This window comes from Equus asinus, chromosome 6 (assembly GCF_041296235.1).
Source record: "Equus asinus isolate D_3611 breed Donkey chromosome 6, EquAss-T2T_v2, whole genome shotgun sequence".
Classification (NCBI taxonomy): domain Eukaryota; kingdom Metazoa; phylum Chordata; class Mammalia; order Perissodactyla; family Equidae; genus Equus; species Equus asinus.
The window spans coordinates 56,000,021-56,021,334 of NC_091795.1; the positions used below are offsets into that span (position 1 = coordinate 56,000,021).

The 21,314-nt window shown below is 33.9% G+C and overlaps 1 protein-coding gene across 16 annotated transcripts in view; it reads left to right on the forward strand.

The window, feature by feature from the left end:
• Positions 1-21,314, forward strand: part of CCDC88A (coiled-coil domain containing 88A) — a 123,488-nt gene that overhangs the window by 26,704 nt on the left and 75,470 nt on the right. For all 16 annotated transcript variants that reach the window (XM_070512084.1, XM_070512085.1, XM_014843014.3 and 13 more), the window contains exons 3-6: positions 1,326-1,434; positions 10,203-10,272; positions 12,174-12,232; positions 20,001-20,084. In XM_070512084.1, the coding sequence (XP_070368185.1) occupies positions 1,326-1,434; positions 10,203-10,272; positions 12,174-12,232; positions 20,001-20,084 (322 nt within the window). The remainder of the gene's footprint in view (positions 1-1,325; positions 1,435-10,202; positions 10,273-12,173; positions 12,233-20,000; positions 20,085-21,314) is intronic.

Below are 21,314 nucleotides of genomic sequence, written 5' to 3' on the forward strand. Positions count from 1 at the left end.
AAATGTACAACTGAAATCTCACAAGGTTGTAATCTATCATAACATTAATAAAAAAAAAAATATTTGGGGACTACTGAGTATCATGACAACAACTTATTCCTAAGTGGTTTAGGAAAAAGATTCTACTTGTCCTTGCAACTTTTCTCTAAGTTTGATATTGCCCCTAGGTCACTTAGTCTCCTGCATTCATTTCAGCTTTTTTTTTTCTTTCTCTTCTTTGGATTTTTTTTTATCGCTCTGTCTTCAAGTTTACTAATCTTTTGTTATACAGTTTCCTGTCTGCTGTTAAATACATGCAGTGAATTTTTCAGTTCAGATATTGTATTTTTTAGCTTTAGAAATTCCATTTGGTTTTTTTTTTAATAGCTGTCATTTCTCTCCACGTGTTTATTTTTTCCTTATGTTGTTTAGTATATTTATAATAGCTGTTTTAAAGTCCTTGCCTTCTATTTCCATGATCTCTTTTATTTCTAGGTCTGTTTCTGTTGACTGTATCCATTTTCTTTCCTGGTCATGAATCACATGTTTTTGCTTCTTTACACGTCTAGTAGTTTTTTGTTGTTGTTTTGAGAAAGATTGGCCCTGAGCTAACATCTGTGCCTATCTTCCTCTATTTTCTATGTGGGATGCCTGCCACAGCATGGCTTAATAAGCGGTGTGTAGGTCTGCGCCGGGGATCTGAACCGCTGAAGCAGGGTACATGAACTTAGCTGCTATGCCACTGGGCTGGCCCATAGTAATTTTTTTTAAAGATTGGCACCTGAGTTAACATCTGTTGCCAATCTTCTTCTTGTTTGTTGTTCTTCTTCTTCCCAAACCACCCCCAACTCCCAGTACGCAGTTGTATATTCTAGCAGTAGGTCCTTCTGGTTGTGGGACGCCGCCTCAGCATGGCCTGCTGAGCGGTGCCATGTCCATGCCCAGGATCTGAACCGGCAAAACCCTGGGCCCCCGAAGTGGAGCACATGAACTTAACCACTCAGCCATGGGGCCAGCCCCTGAAAACAATTATTACATATGTTTTGTCAAGTTTTCTAGTTCTTTATGGCAAGAGCTCAAGCTTAGTACTAGCTGTTCCTTCCTATTTGGTGTTTTAGCTTAGTTTGGTTGTATTATTTTCTCACCTAGTGCTGTGAGCAATCTCGGTGTAGACGGTTGAACTGATTCAACGTTGGGGATTGACAGTGTGAGTGTGGTCAAAGGACGAAACGATCCTTTGGGAGTGCTGGCAAGTGAAGTGAAGAATAACTTCTGTATTATAGGTTGATAGATATATTTCAATGTAATTTTAGTTTAAGGTATTTTTTCTTTTTGTTTCTTAACAGTAATCCTAAAGCGGAGAGTCAGCGAGTAAATAAAAAAGTCAACAATGATGCCTCACTTAGAATTCATAATCTATCTATTTTGGTGAGACAGATAAAATTTTATTACCAGGTAAGTGGTCTTTTTTTCATTCTAGTATTTTGCTAAATGCTTACATATTCACATTTTTATGTTATTTGTTATCAGTCACCTAACGTATACTAAATACTTATTATATGCCAGGTGCCGGTCTATTTGCTAGAGATAGAACAGTAATAACCTAGTTTATTTCTTATGCAATATTAAAAATACAAAGACTTCATAATTATCTAACTTTACAAATAATTATTGTATTTTATGTGTTTTTAAAACCAGTTCTCAGTTTCCTGAGTGTTTGTGTAGTGCAATACTTTGTTAGCCTACTTGAATTATGCCTTTGAAATGTGTACTTTTTATTTTTTTCACTTAAATTGCACAAATTTTTCAGAGTTTAAAATATGAGCGTTCTTAAGGCTGTCAGTATACCTCTAAGAACTGCTATAGCTGTATCACACAAATTTTAGTGTGTTGTATTTTTAAAATGCTTGTTTCTCTGCCTTTTCTAATTCCTGTTATGATTTCTTATTTCACTTATGAGTTATTTAAAAGTATGCTGATACAGTATTTTTCAAGCAGTCCCTTGGTTTTGATTTTTGGTCAAAATTTGTTTATTAATCATTCTTTTAATTTCTTCCTTTATGTCATCAGAAATTTAAAAAATTTCTTGTGGCAGTCGTGGCAGTGATATGTGTGTGTGTGTGTGCACGCACGCATGTGTGTGCATGTGTGTTTTTTAATTGTGGGCTCAATTTGTTTGGGGGGGGAATTTATTTGTGGGAATACCTTTGTGTCTGGGCCAAGGATGCATTACTTCATAAGGGATTTGTTTCCTTTTGTGTAGCCAACCCAGGACCACTTTTAATTTAATTTGTTTTAAGCAGCTTATATTATTTTAGAAGCAATACTTAGAAGCAATCTTTTTATGCATTTTTGTGTATGTAAATCATGTATTTATGTGTTTACATGTATATATATATATATATATATATATATATATGTTTTAACTGGGACTACATTATTGCAGATCCTTAGGGAAGCAACCCTCCTCAAGTTCTACCAAAGGACCAAGGAAAACAGCTTCTTTCTTCTCTTCCTTTGCCTGGTTCACTTTTTTTCTTGTTTTATCTTTTAACTGAGGATTATCTTTTTACTTTCTTTAGAGCTCAATCATTCATTTTAAAAGATTTTTAAAAAAAATTATCCAGCATTTTTGGATTCCTTCCTTCCTTTCTAATTTAGTAAGACTCCTTGGAAAAAAAAGACATAAAAGGCAAAGGGATTTCTATATCAGAATCTTAAATTAGTTATCAATGTAATGTAATTCTGTATTGTGTACTACTGTTTTTTTGTGTTTTTTAGCAGCTTCATTGACATATAATTCACATACTATACAATTAACCCATTTAAAGTGTCCAAGTCAATGGTTTTTGATATATTTACAGAGTTGGGCAAGCATCAACACAACCAATTTTAGAATACTTTTATCACCCCAAAAGAAACCTTGTATTCATTATCAGTCACTCCCCATTTCCCCCAACCATGTGCACACACGCACACACACACACACTACCACCACCCCAGACTTAGGCAACTGCTAATCTGTTTTCTGTCTCTATAGATTTACCTGTTCTGGACATTTCATAAAAATGGAATCATACAATATGTTGTCTTTGTTCCTAATGTCTTTCACTTAGCATAATGATTTCAAGGTTCATCCATGTTGTGGCATGTAGTGGTATTACATTTTTTTTTATTAAACTACTGCTTTCTTGTTCTTTGTCTTGCTCCTGCCCAAGCCAGGGGTTGAAATTATCTTTGTATTAATCATGTTTATCTAATAATGTTAGAGTCAAAAGAGATTTCGAGAGGAGGGAATTGTGAAATCCATCATTTCAGCAATTTAGATAAGTGGTACTCAATGGAGGGTGATTTTATCCCCTAGGGGACGTTTGGCACTAACTGGAGACATTTTGGGTTGTCACACCTAGCAGTACTACTGGCATCTAGTGGGTAGAAGCCAGGAATGCAGCTAAGCATCCTACCAGGCACAGGAGAGTTGCCCACAACTAAGAATTATCCAGCCCAAAATATTACTAGTGCCAAAATTGAGAGGCCCAAATGTTAATAGTGCCAAGATGATATTATTACTAATGGTTTGATTTGTCTTGACTGTCACCATTGTTTTTTCAGACACATCTGAAAATATTTCATTAACATTTGCTGGGTGACCGCTTATGCCCTTTTGTTTTCATTAATCTAAGTTGGAATACCAATAGGCTGATTCAGGCTAGAAGTGGTTGAACATCTTAACATTTTGTCAATATTGTTTCAGATATTTAAAACGAAATATTACTAAGTGTTGAAATTTCCCTTGTACCACCCCCCGTCTCCTTCCTTTAGTACTAGTTTACCAAACCATCTTTGCCTCCACCCCCAGTGCTTTGTATTCTTAGATAAAATGTTTCTCAGGCACTTCTAAAGTATCTTCAGAAATAGATCAACTATCTTATTTACATGATTACTTGACTTAGTGAAATTATTTTTTATTCTCTTATATTTAATCGAGAGAGACATGGCCTGGTTTAATATATGACAGATTTTAAGTTAAAGTCCAAATCAATACAGTTCTTGTCACCTGTTAAATTACCTATCTGTTGGAACAGTGAGATTTTTCCCTGAAAGTCCTTCTAAAACTATTTAAAAAATTTTTTATATTGCCTACACCCCTCAGAAAAAGTATTTGAGGTAAAATATTTTAGAACATTTTGATTGTTCTGACTCACAAAAAAGAAAGTGAATTTGGGTAGGTTAAAATTCAAAAGTATATGTATGTCTCCAAAAAAATTTTTTAATGAGTTGGTAAGTATCAAAGTCATCTTACAAAAATGATTCCCAGGGAGAAAGGAAAATTGACAGATTTCTCTGAGATGCTTGTGAGTGAAGGGAATTATTTCAGTGTACCTTTTCAGCAATGATAGGTAAATGTGTTAGTATTCTTCCCTTTTTTTCATTTTAATAATTTAGAATATGTAAACACTCAGTAAAAATTATAATATCATTTGCATTTCCCCCTTGTTCACTCCCTTTTATTGATTGCCAAGGCATTGGGACCACAGTGGTGAACAGGGCAGACCATGTCCCTATTCTCATGGAACTTTCAGTTCTAATAGAGGGATAATAGGCAAGTAAATAACTAAAGAAAATAATTTTGATTATAATTAGGTAAGAACAATGATGTAGTAATGTGAGAGGTCTTGAGAGAAGTAACTGGTAACATTAGATTATCAGAAAATTATTGAATGTCTACTCATTATCTTTAAGTGGCAATTCAAACCTTTTCAGGTAACCACTTGATACATAGCAAGCATCTTTTTGTCTTGCAAATAAATATTTAAAAATTTTTAAATCATAAAATAAATTATAGCTGTTATGTAAAATTACCTAGACTCTGATTTTTTTAAACAGGTTATTTTTATTCCTGTAAACGAGGGAGAGAGAGTGAATTTGATTATCAGAGCACAGTTTACAAGTAAAAATCTTAGTCCGTTTTTAGAACTCTGTCAACAGCTCGTATTTGGTATGACTACACTGGCTGCAGTTTAAATAAATATTAAAGAAGCAAGGTGTTTCTTCATCCACTATTAAAATAATCATCTGAATCATTTGAGGCCCAAAAAAGGAAAGAACACTTTACAATTAGGAAATTTAAATTTATTAGGAAGTTTTTGAATGATTGATGTCACTAATGTTAAAAACAAAAACCAGGTCCAGTACCATTAATCTAGTTTCCAAAGAAAGCAGGTTCTTTTTAAGGTTTTTCTTTAACATCTGTTATAATAGGCAACATTTGGAGTATTAATAAAATTCAGTAGCTAAAGAAACAAGACCCTTTGTTTGTTACACAACAAATACTTTATATTCCATCATATTTTTGACATTTTGGTGAGATGTTCTTTCTTTTTAATGCTATTCATTTAATTTTTTTCTATAGCCTACTAAAATATGGTTAAGTAGTCCTAATTCTTTTCACTGGTAGCACAGATAAAAGGACAAATACAAATAGTATGATAAATGTAATTATGTTCAAATTTTTAAAATAGATTATAAAAGTCTCAAAGGAGAGACTGTTATTCTAGTGTATTTTAGAAATTGTTGAAACCCGTATTCGGTACTACAGAAATGTGCAGTTTTAGCACCAGCATTTTGCTCAGTGTGTGGTTCAGGAAAAGGAAATGAGCCCAGACCTTTGCCAGAAGTGTTTAACTTCTTACTGTGAAGGAAGTGTTATGGATAACTTATAGGAATAAGGAGAAGCCTAGTTTATCTTTAAATAGTAACTAAATAATGTCTGTTTCTGGCATAAACTTGAAATAGTTTTTTTTACAATGCATTAGCAATGTGACCTTTAATTCACAAAAATTTGTAATATATATTAATAAAAAATTTTTTCAGATAAAAATATAGTTAATATACCATTTTTTATAGAAAAGTTGTACAAAGCCAACTAAAAGTAATAGTAATGAAATTACTTATAGTATCTTTCAATGTACCTCTACTGTTATTTTCCTGTTAACATAATCTCTGCCAGTTCTTTCTTGTTCTTTTTATTGAGTGTTGTCCATCTCCAAATCTTTCTGGACTGTCTTCATACCGCGATAGAATTTCTACGTATTCAGTGAAACTTTGATTTAGTTGTCCTGAAAACTCTAAGATTCTCTATATTTATTTATTTATTTATTTATTTATTTTGAGGAAGATTAGCCCTGAGCTAACTACTGCCAATCCTCCTCTTTTTGCTGAGGAAGACTGGCCCTCAGCTAACATCCATGCCCATCTTCCTCCACTTTATACGTGGGACGCCTACCGCAGCATGGTTTTTGCCAAGCGGTGCTATGTCCGCATCTGGGATCCAAACCGGCAAACCCCTGGCCACCAAGAAGTGGAACATGTGAACTTAACCGTTGCGCCACTAGGCCGGCCCCTCAGATTCTCTGTATTAGAGAGCCATCCTAGTGGCGTAGTGGTTAAGTTTGCATGCTCTGCTTCGGTGGCCCGGGGTGTGTGGGTTCAGATCCCGGGCACAGACCTACATGCTCATCAAGTGATGCTGTGATGGCATCCCACATACAAAATAGAGAAAGATTCGTGCAGGTGTTAGCTCAGGGCCAATTTTCCTCACCAAAAATAAGTAAATAAATAAATAAATTCTGTATGTTGGAATACTTGCATAACCTTAAAAGTTACAACCTTCACCTCATCTCCACCTCCACCAATACTCCTTCTCATTCCCTGTGTTATTTTTATCCTTAGCATTTATCATCAGAAACATTTACTTATTTTCATTCTAGTCCTACTAAAATGTAAATTCCATGAGAGCAAGGATTTTTGTTTGTTCGTTGCTGTGTCTCCAATGTCTAGAACAATGTCTGGCAGATAATAAACATGCAGTAAATATTTGTTGATGAATGAATATTGTGATTTTCTCAAAACTTTCTCCTCTTTCAGTTGTATTGCTAAAGTTCTTTCTTTCTCCATTTATTTTTTATAGGTTTCTTAGCACTTTAGTAACAAATTGAAGTATCTTCATTAGTTAGTATACATATATTATCATTCCCCTTCAATTAATTTGTTCCTCCTACTTAACAAAGTCATATTTATCTTGGGCTCATTTATTTATTCTTTTTCCATTTCTTTAGCATTTTAATGCTGAACATCTTTAGAGCTAGGTGAAGTGTGGGAAATGTGAGGTTGATATAATAGGGCTTTAACAATAGCAATCACTTTTTTTAAGCCTCTGATCTCTTTTATGTCTTGTATATTTTTTAATGTCACTTGGAAGATTAGATAGGGAAATAAAAGGAACTTTTACAAAAAATGTAGCTAGAAGCCTCTGGAGAACCCATGGGGCCAAACAGAGATTTTAGAATAGTTTGGGTCTTTTAATTTGTATAATTTTTAGCTGCCTTACGTAATATTAGTGTCTGCTTAAAATTAATATTTGGAAGCAAAGTAAAAGGTAAATTTTTTTCCCCATTAACTCTTGTGTTTAATAGCCTTCATCGTTTATAAAACTTTAAACTTCTGTTTCACTTCCTACCTTTCCCAACGAAAGTCACATACTTACTAAGTCGTGGAGCTGAAATTTAAGCCTAGGCATTCTGACCCTACTCTACCAGAGTACGCTATATTAGGCATTCAGATTTCAGTGTATTGGAGTATATTTTTGGATACATGGAGGTAAATTTGAATTTATCAGTTTACGTTAGCAATTTGCGTCATCCAAATATAATCAAACTTCGTAGTGTAAAGTCAAACTGTATTAACATATGATGTCATTGATGATAACCATGTAGTGAAAGGATATATGAGATTGCTTTCATCTTTAGGGAGAGACTGAGTTAGCGTGAGAGCATGGGGTGACAGGGTGAGCAAGAAGTGGGGAGCCAGCTGAGGAAGAGGATAGAGGAAAGCGGTAGGAGACCATATTGAAGGTTGCTGTTCACTTGGACAGTTTCCTTTTAACCATGTATCGACATAGAATGTTACATCATAAATCAATAAAATAAATTGCCTTTGAAATAGAAGTTGATGTTTTCTGGTTGATTCATCAATTTTGACTCATGTTACCTGCAAATAAGTGGTGTAAATGAGAATTATCTTTTATCTGTGATGTTGTGATAAATATTTTTTCTAATAATTTAATATCAGTTAAAACTTAAAGCCTCTCTTTATGAGAGTTAATTTGAAGGGTCTTTGTTCTGACTTAGATTATCTCTACTAAATAGGATATTTAAAAAAGTGATTTTTATAATATAACTCTTATTTATGAGTTCTTTTAAATATGTACGACTATACAAAGATAATTTTGCTTCAAGACAAGGAAACTAAAAATTAGAATGAATTAGAAATTTGTTCCTTTAAGTCCATTTGGCTGTTACGTACTTAGCTATAGCATATTCTATCTCAAGGTAACTTGCTTTTAACTGGAAAATTCATTTATTAAATAGCTGAATTCAGGGACTGGCCCTGTGGCGAAGTGGTTAAGTTTGCATGCTCCACTTTGGCGGCCCAGGGCTTTGCCAGTTCAGATCCTGGGCGTGGACATGGCACGGCTCATCAAGCCATGCTGAAGCGGCGTCCCACATGCCACAACTAGAATGTACAACTATGTACTGGGGGGCTTTGGGGAGAAGAAGAAGACGAAAAAAGATTGGCAACAGATATTAGCTCAGGTGCCAATCTTAAAAAAACAATTAAAAAAAACCAAAACCTGAATTCAGTATTAATTCTTGAAGTAAGTGATTTTAGCAGTTTTTGACACTTAATATTCTTAATTGTATTTATCTAACATGATGGACATATTGAATATGTACTTTTATTTAAATATATGTATATTTTTGGTGATAGTTTTTTTCTTTTCTTTTTTGATAAGGATTTGATAAGGAAAATTGGCCCTGAGCTAACATCTGTTACCAATCTTCCTCTTTTTGCTTGAGGAAGATTGTCACTGAGCTGACATCTGTGCCAGTATTCCTCTGTTTTGTATGTGGGACGCTGCCACAGCATGGCTTGATGAGTGCTGTGTAGGTCTGTGCCCACAAACCCCAGGCCACCAAAGTGGAGTGTGCGAACCCAACCACTAGGCCACCAGGCCAGCCCCTTGGTGATAGTTTTTTAAAGAGCTAATAAATACAGTGCTGAAGAAAAATTTTTGAAACTTTCTAAAACGTATCTGTAAAGAATTATAGATAAAAGATTAATTTTAATTAGCTTCTGATGTCATGCCACATACTGGCTATGGGAAAATGCCTCAGTGGGTCTAGAATTACACATCTTTAAAAAGCAATACTAGTTAACTTTTCATGGTTGTTCGCTTCCTCATCATAGTATTAAGTAAAGAATGATTCAGAAAGAATTGAATACTTGGAAAAATTCTTTTCTCAGTAGCTAGTTATATCTGAATGTGTAGTGAAAGCCAAATTGTAAAGAGACTCACAGTTATTTCTATAATCTTGCAAAGATTCAATAATATCACATGATGTCTATCAATTCTGTGGTCTGATTCATCGCAAATCCTTTGTAACATGTCATTGTTAGTGGTTCTAATGACAGACACGATGTGTCCCTTCATTTCCTCAAAGAAGAGGTAGTATAAACAAAAGATGCAAACTCGAGATATTACCTAAAATGAGTAATTTGAAAGTGTTCAGTTCTTTCTGAATCATCCCGTACTATCAGAATGTGTATATATTCTTGTCACTAAAAGTTTCACAGAAGTCAAAGGAAATAAAACAGCTATTGTAAATAGAGGAAAGAAATAATGATTTACTGAACAAAAGCTCACTTTCATGAAATGATCATAAGACAGGATTTTTAATGAAGTAACTAGCTTTCTTAATTTTAATATCAGTTGATATTTTTAGTTCCCTCAGAGAGAAGTAACAACAGAGTACACATGCTTGATCTTTTATTGAGGAATCTCGTTTAAGTATCTAACACCTAAAACTCAGATTTCCAAATAATAAGTATTAGGCCAGTTCAACTTGGGCACTTTTATTTTGTGGGCATTTGATATATTATTAACTTAAGTCTATCTGGCATTATAATTTTAGTTATTTGACTCATTAACTTAAATTTACAAAACATTTAAAGACCTTAGATGTGTTTTTTCACATTTTTTTAGACTTTTTAAATTGCACTATAGCATACCTACAGAGAAGTGCACAGTCATAAGCTCTAGCTTGTTGAGTAATTGCCCTGTCAGCATTACCCATATAACAAGGTTGGGTATCTTTTTACAGGAGACTTTGCAGCAATTGATCATGATGTCATTGCCAAATGTTTTAATCATTGGCAAAAATCCATTTTCTGGTAAGTATTAAAATTAGCATAATGTGATAGTAAAGTCTTATCTTTGTGTAATACTCTAATGCTTACCAAGGTTTTGCCTATATACATTAACACACTAGGTTTTTCATGACTCTATAGGGAATGTTAGAAGTGACACTCCATTTTGTAGAGAGAAAATAAACTTAGACTATTTGTAAATTGTAGATGAGATCAGACCTAGGTTTAACGTTAAGTTCAGTATTTTTTTGATTCTACCAAATTGATACTTTTCTGTGATGAATTTTAGTGTCTCCTTATAAACAAGTATAGAAGGTAATATAGTTATAAGCTTAAAGGACCATAATCTTAGAAAAGAAGTGATTTTGAAATAATTTCTAGGTTTCTGCTCAGATATCTGTTATCTACCATTGCCAAAGTTGTTTGAGTCTAAGTTTTTACTGATTGATATGTTGTAATTTATATTAAACTACTTCTGAATGAGAAACAGTTTCTTAAACCATTTAAATTATTTTCTTCAGAACTTTCTGCGCTTTACCACATTTTAAATGTGACATGTTCAGAGTTTTAATTTTTGAACAATTGGGGAAACTAGCAGCTACCTAACATTTTCAACAAAGACTTATTCTTACATGCTACATGTAACCCAAATCAAGTTTATTTCTCCAAACCTCAGCCCCACCCTCAGTCAAAACAAACAAAGATAAAACCATACTAAAAACTGAAATCAAACAGGTGTTTTTATTGAGGAAACTACCAGTTAGATGGGGTGAACTAGGAATTTAGAGAGACTTTAGAGAGATTCTGGGATATTTGATTGTGAGTAGAATGGAATTATTTTTGATTCCACATTCATTTAGTAATTACCTACCAAGTTATAGGGACCAGGAATATAAAGAAAATGGTCTTTGCTCTGGAGGATCTTGTGTTTTCGTGAGAGATAAACAGATTACTGGGAAATCAGGTAATAATTAGTATAAAATAAAGATATATAAAAATATTAAGGCATATAGAATATGGAGCCATTAATAGTTCTTAAAGTTGGCAGATTAGTGAGGGTTGGGGATCTTTGCCGGTTGGGTCAGGGAAGACCACAGAGAGATGTTAGAACTGTGCCTAGGGTTCTGATTAGAGGAGTGTGATGTATGCGTGTTTGGGGAAGGGTGATTGTATGGCTCAGTGTGGCTCAGAAAGTAAGTTGTTTCATGGAGAGTAGGAAGAAATGTTTGAAAAGAACATTTGGACTTTATAATAGACAGATTGGCCTCATGGTAAAATTCTGGCTCAAAAGAGTGACTTTTTTTTTTGCCGCCTGAATGTTTTAGGAAAATCTGAATCGAATGCTGTTGGATGGTGAATGTACTTTCTAGTTCTGTTATAGAACATTAACTTCATCCACCTTGTTATATACCTTTATTTTGCTAGCCTCACTGTAACTGACATTTAAGGTTTTGATCCTTATGAATCTACACAGTTGAAAGGCATTTAAATTTTATAAGTAGATGAATCGTGTAAGATAGGTGTTTTAGAAAGAAAACATTAATAGGCCTCAAAGAAGCCAGACGTATTAGGAACCATTTGGGTGACTTTGTGACATGTCCCTATATTAGCAGTTGTTAATTAGTGTTCTGGTATAGTATAATCATTCATGGAAAAGTAGTAGATTTATAGTTAGCATACTTTATTTCACAGAGCCTTGAAGCCTATTTTATTTATATGGCAGCCTTTCGAAATTGAGATCCTTGCTGGTTTCTTCTGCTCTTACCACATTGTGCACACACACAGCTGCTTTTTTGAATTCTCTATTATATAGATTTAATCCTTTGGTCAAGTTGTTGTGATTGTTACCTCTAGAAGTGATTCTGCCAATCTAAGAGAGTTGAACTAAAGTGAAATGTTGTGCTTAGTGATTGTTTTCATTGCAGAACAAGGCACAGAAGAAGTTAAAAAGTTGCTTTTGCTTTTACTGGGTTGTGCAGTTCAGGTAAGTTAAAATATTTCTTTATTTTCATTTTAATAACTTCTTTATATTTTTTTCAGGCTCTGGTTTCTGAAAGACTTAAGAATGGGCCATTAGTTTTCAAAGTCTATGTTAGAAATTTTTAAATAACTGTATAACCTATGGAGATTTTGAAGAAAAATACTTATTATGTTATTTTATTTCAAACTGTAGTTATATTGTCAGACGGTCATGTCATTTAAAATCTTTAATTATTTTCTTTTATTATGAGGCTTCTAATGGCCCCAAGTTTTTCAAATTTCCTTAGGGTACCCTTGAAAACCACTCTCAAAACATCCTTATGATTTATGCGTGCATGTGTGTGTTATAGAAGAGAAGGAGGATTAACAATAAGAAGGATGCAGAAGTTGCAAAATGTTTTACGAGTCTAGTTTATTATTATATTACCCTTTTGATCGGAGATTATAATAATACACAGCTATTATTTATTGAATGCTTACTTTGTGTCAGATATGATATCTTATATAGGTTTTCTCATAATATCTTCTTTTCAGAGAAGGAGATTGGCGTTTAGGTAGAGTGATCCTACCTAAAAATAAGTTATCCAAATTAAAACACTTGTGAGAGTCAGAAAGGGTGCTATTAACAATCATAGTGGGACTGCATTTGTAAACTGGTCCTGTCACAGACAAGCCAAGATGGTTGCTCTAGATTTAGGTCATATTGCTTATAGGCCAAAGAGTCGAGATTCAGCTCTGGTCTGACTTCAAAACTTATTATACTGTGTTGATTTTTCCTTTAATCAGCCATTGTTTGGATGAGTGATTACAGTGTTCCTTCAAACTATCTCAGTTCTTTGTGGAATAAAGTTATTTGTGAACAAATAAATAATGTGACTGCTAGTAATTATACATACCTATGTCAGAAATTATATATCCAAGAGAGTGTTAGCTTTTAGAGCTGACTACTTGGGAGCTATATGCTTATACAATGTATGTTATCAAAGTTTTATACTGTGTAATACAGGTGTTTACTTCATAGCTGAGTAGATATTAAGTTAAATATAGTGTTCGTAGTCATTGCTGTTCTAATTTGGTCATCAGATCCTGAGTTAGAAACACAGTCCTTAATTATTTAGAGCCTTTGTATACATTTGCTTTTTAAAATACCCTCTGTTGATGAATGTTATGTAAATTTAGATAACATAGTGATAACAAATATTTGATTGTTATTGCCGGTTACTAAAACTGACAGTGGGAATGGAGCAGAACCGAGGAGTTTTAAGAGAACAGTCCTAAAATCTTAAAGAAACCATCATTTTAACCATCTGTAAGAACAGCAGAAAAAGACTATAGACTCTAAACTGCTTCCCTCTATCTTACTATTTTCTATAACTCACATAATAGTATCCCAGTTGCTGGAAAATGAAAAGGGTATCATGGAAATAACATTCCTTTTTCCAACATGCTAGAAGTTTTGATAGGTTAACCAACCCAGCTCTTCTAGTTCTGCCAGTGGGTGTTTCCTAAAGAAATTGACCAAGAATTTTTTACATTTTAATGACTGTTGATATTCAAGTTTTAAAACACCTTGTATCATTTTACTTTACCAGTGAAGTAAAGCAGAGCTATGAATTGGGCATATTTTTCTTAAAACTACTTAATGAAGCTGTGTAAGAAATCATCAATTAACATAATGTCAGATATGTATATTTCTTCATATTGATGCATAGAACTAAATGCTGCATAAATCAAAATAACATTTACATAGTTGTCCCCTCGTAAGGAGCCTACCTTCTAAAATAGTTTGCATTAACGTCATCATGCAATTAAAACAAGAAGATTTTCTAGCAATGCTAAGTATTCTTAATTTTTCCTATTAATCTATTAGCTGGTTATGATTACTTGTACTTTAGAGTCACATAATATGGAAAGGGGTTGTAAGATAGATATTATTTGAAATGATTATTGGAAAAGAGAGGACGAATATTTGGATTAGGTATAAGAAAAGGCACAATGGGAAAATTGTTTAAAAGAATAATTATATAAATAGACATCGGTGTAACATTGTAAAGTGAGCTAGAAAATAAAGGTGATTCTGAGATGTTTAGAGAGAACAGGGCAATGTGAAGGATGGGGGAGGAATTTATTAGTTTTATAATTTTTTTTAACTTAAGGGGAATAGTTCAAAGAGCACATAAATGAAATATATTAGCAGTGTGGCAGAGTGACTTTAGGAAAGTGTGGCTAGTCAGTGAAGAGTAATCTGTAGCTAGTCAGTGAAGAAGATGTCCAGAACCCGTAGCAGCAAATTTATGTGAGAATAAAGAAAGAATAAATATAGGAAAGTTTATTTTTTTCATAGTAAGAGAGGATAGGTTTTATCAATTGTAGAAAACAAAGCAAAGACACAAGGAGACCATCATCCTAATCCTAACGTGTCAACATCGTTCACAGTTTCTATGGAAGTGAGGAGATGGCAGGGTTGTCAGACTTTGGTCTTTGATGTGAAATGAGTTTATCAAGAAAACTGTAGACCAGTCTTTGTATATACTTTAAGTCTTTGTAGTCAAAGGAGACTTTTTTTTTTTCTTGAAAGCCCTTGAGACATGCATCCATTGTGGTGCCAGCATGGCAGATCTACCAAGAAAGGAGGAAGGATCCAGTTTTGAAAAATATTTGTTCATTCTGTATTTTTTAAATGTTAATGACCTGATTTTTTTAATGCTTACTATGTGCCAGGTGCTGTAAGAAAGGACAGGAACAGGAAGTTTTCTTTTTTTATATATATGTACAAAGCTCAAGGAGTTTCCATTTTAGAGGCGCACAGACCAAATAATCACAGTACGAGGTGATAACTACCATAATGCAAGATACATTGGTGCATGGAAGAAATAATTTCATAAGTCTGCTAGTAGTGTCAGGGAATGCCTCTCTGAGGAGGTAATATTTGAAATGAAAGCAAAGATTTTAGGTAACTTGTCAGGGAACATCAAGTATGACTGGAATGTAACACACATGGGGAGAATGGCAAGCGATTAGACTGAAGAGTTGACAGGGATTGGGTCACAAAGTACTGGGTTTGCCATATTAAGACAGAATTTAGATTTCATCCTATAGGTATTTGGGAGCTGCTGAGGCTAACAACATCAAATGTGTAACAATCAAAATCTCCTGTCAGCCTTCAGCTGTGACTGTATGAACAATTAGAAATCTTTGTTGATAGTGAAGAGCCAAAATGTACCTCAGGACAAGAAACTGTTGATGGAAGCAATCAGCCAACAAGTATTGTTGGAACACTTTCTAGAACATAATCTCTATTACAGAAAATCTGTTCATGTAGTAGTTGAACAGGTTAAAATTCTGATGTTTAGTATAATAGATAAGTGTCATAAATATGTTTTTCCACATCAGGATTAGTTTCTATCTGTTATACTTGTGATTTGTAGATAGAAGTAGCAAGTTAAAGTTTGCAGATATCATACCAGAGTCCAAGAATTCAGTGGGTCGTAGGTTTTAAAAGATGTTATATTCATAAAAAGAAATAGAAAAGGAAGCAAGCGTCAGGAAATGGAAAATTTTTTTCTTCTTTCGAAGAAAAAATTGTGAAATTCTTAAGGGGAAGCAGCATTCAAAAACAACAAAATTAGCCACCATCCTAGGATCTTACCTCACAGAATAAGTTATAATAAAGACTTTTTATCTTGGATTATACAATCAAGGATATAAGCCACAGGAATAGCATTGAATAGAAAGAAAACTGTTCAAGGCCAGGCCTTGGGTATTTTCGTTATTGACTAAACCAATCCAGTTCCTCCAGAATCTTTTTTAATGGATAGCACATCTCCTGAACCACTTCTGAGCATCAGCGAGAATTTTCACAGATCTGCATCTGAGCCCTGAGATAGTTGAGAGATTCCCAAGCAAAATCATCCCCCACAGAAGGAAAATGTTTTGCAATGTGTGTTGTTTGGGAATGTCTTTCTTCGAAGGCCTTATAAAATTTACCCCTTTTCAACAGAATTTAGGTTTTATATCATTGCTGGCTATTCAGTAACCAAAAATGTTACTTATTTTGGTCTTTGGCCAGGTTGTGTAGTACTGAAAGTAACTGAGTGTCAAGTGTAGATAGAATTACAATTTTGACCCTTATGTATCCCCTTACAAGAAATTCTAACGTTAGTATTTGGTTCAGAAAACCAATTTTGAACTTGGTCAGCTTGAGGGCTACAATCTATTCTTTTCCTACCAGTTTTGGTAAAGCATCTTAAAAATGAGCATTTTAGGGGCTGGACCAGTAGTGTAGTGATTGGGTTCGTGCGCTCTGTTTTGGCGGCCCGGGGTTCATGGGTTTGGATCCTGGGTGCAGACCTACACACTGCTCATCAAGCCATGCTGTGGCAGGGTCCCACATACAAAATGGAGGAAGATTGGCACAGATATTAGCTCAGGGCCAATCTTCCTCACCAATTAAAAAAAAATTAGAATTTTAACATGTTAATTATTGTATTACATTTTTGGAAAATAAAACAATACATAACTTCTAGCCAAGGCATTTCTTTTTCTGAGAAGATGTGATAGCAAACGTAACAATTTAAAGAGGTAATTTTTTTGCTGATATTGTTTTTAAAATTTTTATTTTTTTTTTGTAGTTGTGGAAAAATATACAAAACATAAAATTTACCATTTCAACCAATTTTTAAGTATACAATTCGTTAGCATTAAGTACATTCACGTTGTTTTGCAGCCATGACTGCTATCCATCTCCAGAATTTTTTTCATCTTCCCAAACTGAAACTCTATCCCTCTTAAACAATAATTCCCCATCCCTTTTGCTCCCAGCCCTCGGCAACCACAATTCTACTTTGTTTCTCTATGAATTTTACTACTTTAAGGTCTCATAAGTGGAATCATACAGTATTTGTCCTTTGGTAACTGACTTATTTCACTTAGTATAATGTCTTTAAGGTTCATCCATATTGTAGCACATGTGAGAATTTCCTTCTTTTTTAAGACTGAATAATATTTGAAGGTATGTATATACAGTATTCCCTCCTCCCCCCATCTGCAGGCAATACGTTTCAAGACCCCCCAGTGGATGTCTGAAACTGTGGATAGTACTGAACCCTATATATGCTATGTTTTTTTCTATACGTATATGCTTATGATAAAGTTTAATTTATAAATTAGGCACAGTAAGAGATTAACAACCATAATAATAAAATAGAACAACTACTACAGTATACTGTAATAAAAGTTACTATAGATCTTAGCAACCTCAGCATACAATTTTTTTTTTCTTATTAAGTGGAGAACTTTCACCTTGCACTTAAAGGAGGCACTTTACTGCTTCTCTTTGGCATATCCGAATTGCCAGCATCACTACTCTTGTGCTTTGGGGTCATTTTTAAGCAAAATAAGGATTACGTGAACACAAGCACTGTGTGACAGTCGATCTGATAATCAAGACGGCTGCTAAGTGACTAATGCTGGACAAAGGGATGATTCATGTCCCAGGTGGGATGGAATGAGAGTCCATCACGCTACTTAGAACAGCTCACGATTTAAAACTTAGGAATTATTTCTGGAATTTTTAAATTTAGTAGTTTTGGACCACAGTTGACCATGGGTACCTGAAACTGCAGGAAGCGAAACCACGGATGAGGGGGGACTACTGTGCTATATTTTATTTATCCTTTCATCCACTGATGGACACTTGGGTTGCTTCCACTTTTTGGCTATTGTGAATAATGCTCCTATGAACATGGGTGTACAAATAGCTGTTTGAGTCTCTGCTTTTAGTTCTTTTGGTATCTATCTGAAAGTGGAACTGCTGGATCATATGGTAATTCTATTTTTAATTTTTTTAAGAACTGCCATTCTGTTTTTCATGGTGTCTGTAGCCATTTTACATTCCCACCAACAGTATACCATGAGTTCCAATTTCTCCACATCCTCGCCAACGTTTATTATTTTCTGGGGGTTTTTTTGGTAATAGTCATCCTTTAAAGAGGGAATTATTGGCTCTAGGGCTTAGAAAAGGCAAGTGTATCTGTTTAAACTGAAGGCAAAGATTTGCAGTTGAATTGGAGGACCCTCCAGTGAGAAATAGTCATTATAACCCTACCATTTTATATGCTCATTGGCTCAGAAACTAGGCATAGGTCAACATTTTTTGGAAGCATTGAAAATAAAAATTGAGGTTACCGTACTTAAAAAGTTAGTTATTTTATATATGCTACAAATGTATATCAGAAAGTCATTCTTTTTTCTTTTTTAAAGGTATGCTTTTTTGGTGAAGAAGATTGACCCTGAGCTAACATCTGTTGCCAGTCTTCCTCTGTTTTTTTTTTTTTCCTCCCGAAAGCCCCAGTACATAGTTGTATATTCTAGTTGAAAGTCCTTCTAGTTCTTCTATGTGGGATGTCACCACAGCATGGCTTGATGAGCATTGTGTAGGTCCGTGCCCAGGATCCAAAGTGGTGAATCCCAGGCTGCCACAGAGGAGTGCATGAACTTAACCTCTCAGGCACAGGGCTGGCCTGAGTCATTCTTTTTTTTTTAACTCATCCCATCCTCCCAAAAACTCTGACTTGCTAGTCACAACTAGGAATTGTACATTCCCAGTAATTTAATTTTAAATATTATTATGTGATCCTAATAATTTTGTTTTTGCAGAATATAGAACTTGCTGCCCTGATGGGAGTGTGTTTAATTAAGTTAAATTGTATGGCAATAGAAATAGAATGTTATGATTTGATATAATAAATGTGTAGAGTGTAAATCAGAACCTTGCTAAGCTTCTTAATGATCAAAGAGCCGATTTTTCTTTTTGTTAGTATATTGTCTTCACTAGTAGTTCAGTAATTGGCCCAGGAGATGCAACTAAGCTAGACAAGGCAGTGCTCTCTATTTTGTATGCACTTCTCATTTGGTTGCTGCAAGAATACAGTTATACTAGCAGTTGGATTACAGTATAAGAGATGTAGATGGGAGATGGAGATTAAGATGCATGTTAAACTGTTATTCAGTACTGACTGGAAAGAAAAAGGTTGTTTGTATTTTAATATTTTTAATTTATATAAAGCTTTTAAGCAGTTACACAATAAAGAATTGCTGCCTTTATTCCACTTGATACATGTGTACTTGTATATATTCTTAAATTTTGCCCCTGGTAACTTTGTTATTTTAAAAACAAATCAAATATTTATTGTATTACCTTATAAATGTTGAACTGGGCCACAAAAGTAGGTTTATTTCATTAGCATTAATAGGATGAAGATGTGAGAATGAATTATAAGCTTGAAGTAAAAATTGCTTAAATTTTTTTTTCCAAGAAGAAAGGCTGTGTTGTTTGATAATAGCCAAACACTGACTGAGCATTTTGGCTGTATTCCGAATTCTGCCACTGACTCACTGTGTTTTTTGGCAAGTAACTTATCCTCACTGAAACAAGTTCTTGATTCTTTACTTCTCTGTTTGTAAAGTTAGCATAATAATATTGTACTGACCTCAGATGGGTTGTGTAATGGTTTCCCGCTTTAGAATTTTCCAGCATAAAAATAATATAAATTTTCAATGCTTTGCTTTTTAAATAAATATTTCTAAATTGTTATCTTTTTATTAGGTAAGTATATTCGAGAGACCGTTTAAGTGCAGAACAAAACAAAACGTTTATTGTACTGTTCAAAACGTAGCCAAGCTTTTTAGCCTGATGAGTTTTTAGTTACTTACAGCGTATTAAGGACTATACCCTATAAAGTATGAATGACTGTTTTATTCATTTCTTTTAGTGCCAGAAAAAAGAAGAATTTATTGAAAGAATTCAAGGTTTAGATTTTGATACGAAAGCAGCAGTTGCCGCACATATTCAAGAGGTAATAACCTGTATGCAATTTCTGTGTACATTTTATGAAACTCATGATGTGTTTAGTTGTATATCTCCGTGAATACTTAAAGTCATAGGATAAGCAAGAACAGATCAAGGTCAAATATAGGTGAACCGTGCTTTTAGACAATCTTTTTCTCTTTAGAGAGAGCTTCTTAAATGAATCATCTTATACACACGGCACAGTGCTAACTACACATGTACCGTTGCCTTTTCCATAGGGACATAGGCAGAAAGGGTTATTTGAGGAATGAAGTATATGTCTTTGTTAGCACAGAATAAATAGTATAGTTAAATGCAAGCAGCCGAAAGTGGATCACTGCCTGTAATTCAAAACTAAAGTGAGGTAAGATGATAACTTTAGTATTATGTCATCCCAGTGATTTTCTTTTGAATGAATTGACACAGCGTTATTATAATTGACAATATTGCTTGAATTATAAACTCATTAATTTGCAACATCCATATAGAAACTTAAATACAGGACATATGTTGCAGTGTCAAATAATTGAAGTTAATATAATTTATTTGTTAAGATTGCTTTTAAAAGCTGCTGTTTCTGTACTATCTAGTCTTGGGCTTTTAATCTTGTGTGCTTAGTAAGACTTTTTAGAACTAGAGTGTATTAAATTTTACATGTTGATTAGAAAGAGAACTAAGGAAATGGAAAGGAGAGAATTTTTAAATAGCGAAAATTGGTAGTGTTTAAAATATTTTCTGTTTAATGACTGTGTTCCATATATCATCTTTTCTCTTAGTGAACATTTGTAGAATCCAGCTTTTTTGTCAGTAATATTATTGTCAACAGTAAGCATATCAGTACTCTACAAGATAGAGTTTTATTGGAAGTTGCTCTTTTATATATGTTTGTTTATGCTAGCTTTGTATTTTGTTTTGAATAAATGCTAACTATTGCAAGTTACTAAATTTGCCACCATCTTGAAAATGTTATTTTTGCTGTTTCTTGTCAAAGTTAAAGCAAAATATCAGAATCACAGCAAGAAATGGAGAGCAAGAAATAAGTATTTCACTTAGAAAATTTTTCCATTCTTTTAAAAATCTTTATATTGAGATTCCTTTTGTCCTAAAGTTCCGTGATAGTGTCATCTTCAGAATCTACAGACTTAGCTTGTCAAGTATAAAAGTGCAATAACATATGTCCTATAGGAGTAAAAAATTTTTGCTTTTGAGTTCAAGTTTGATAAATTTAGTCTTATCA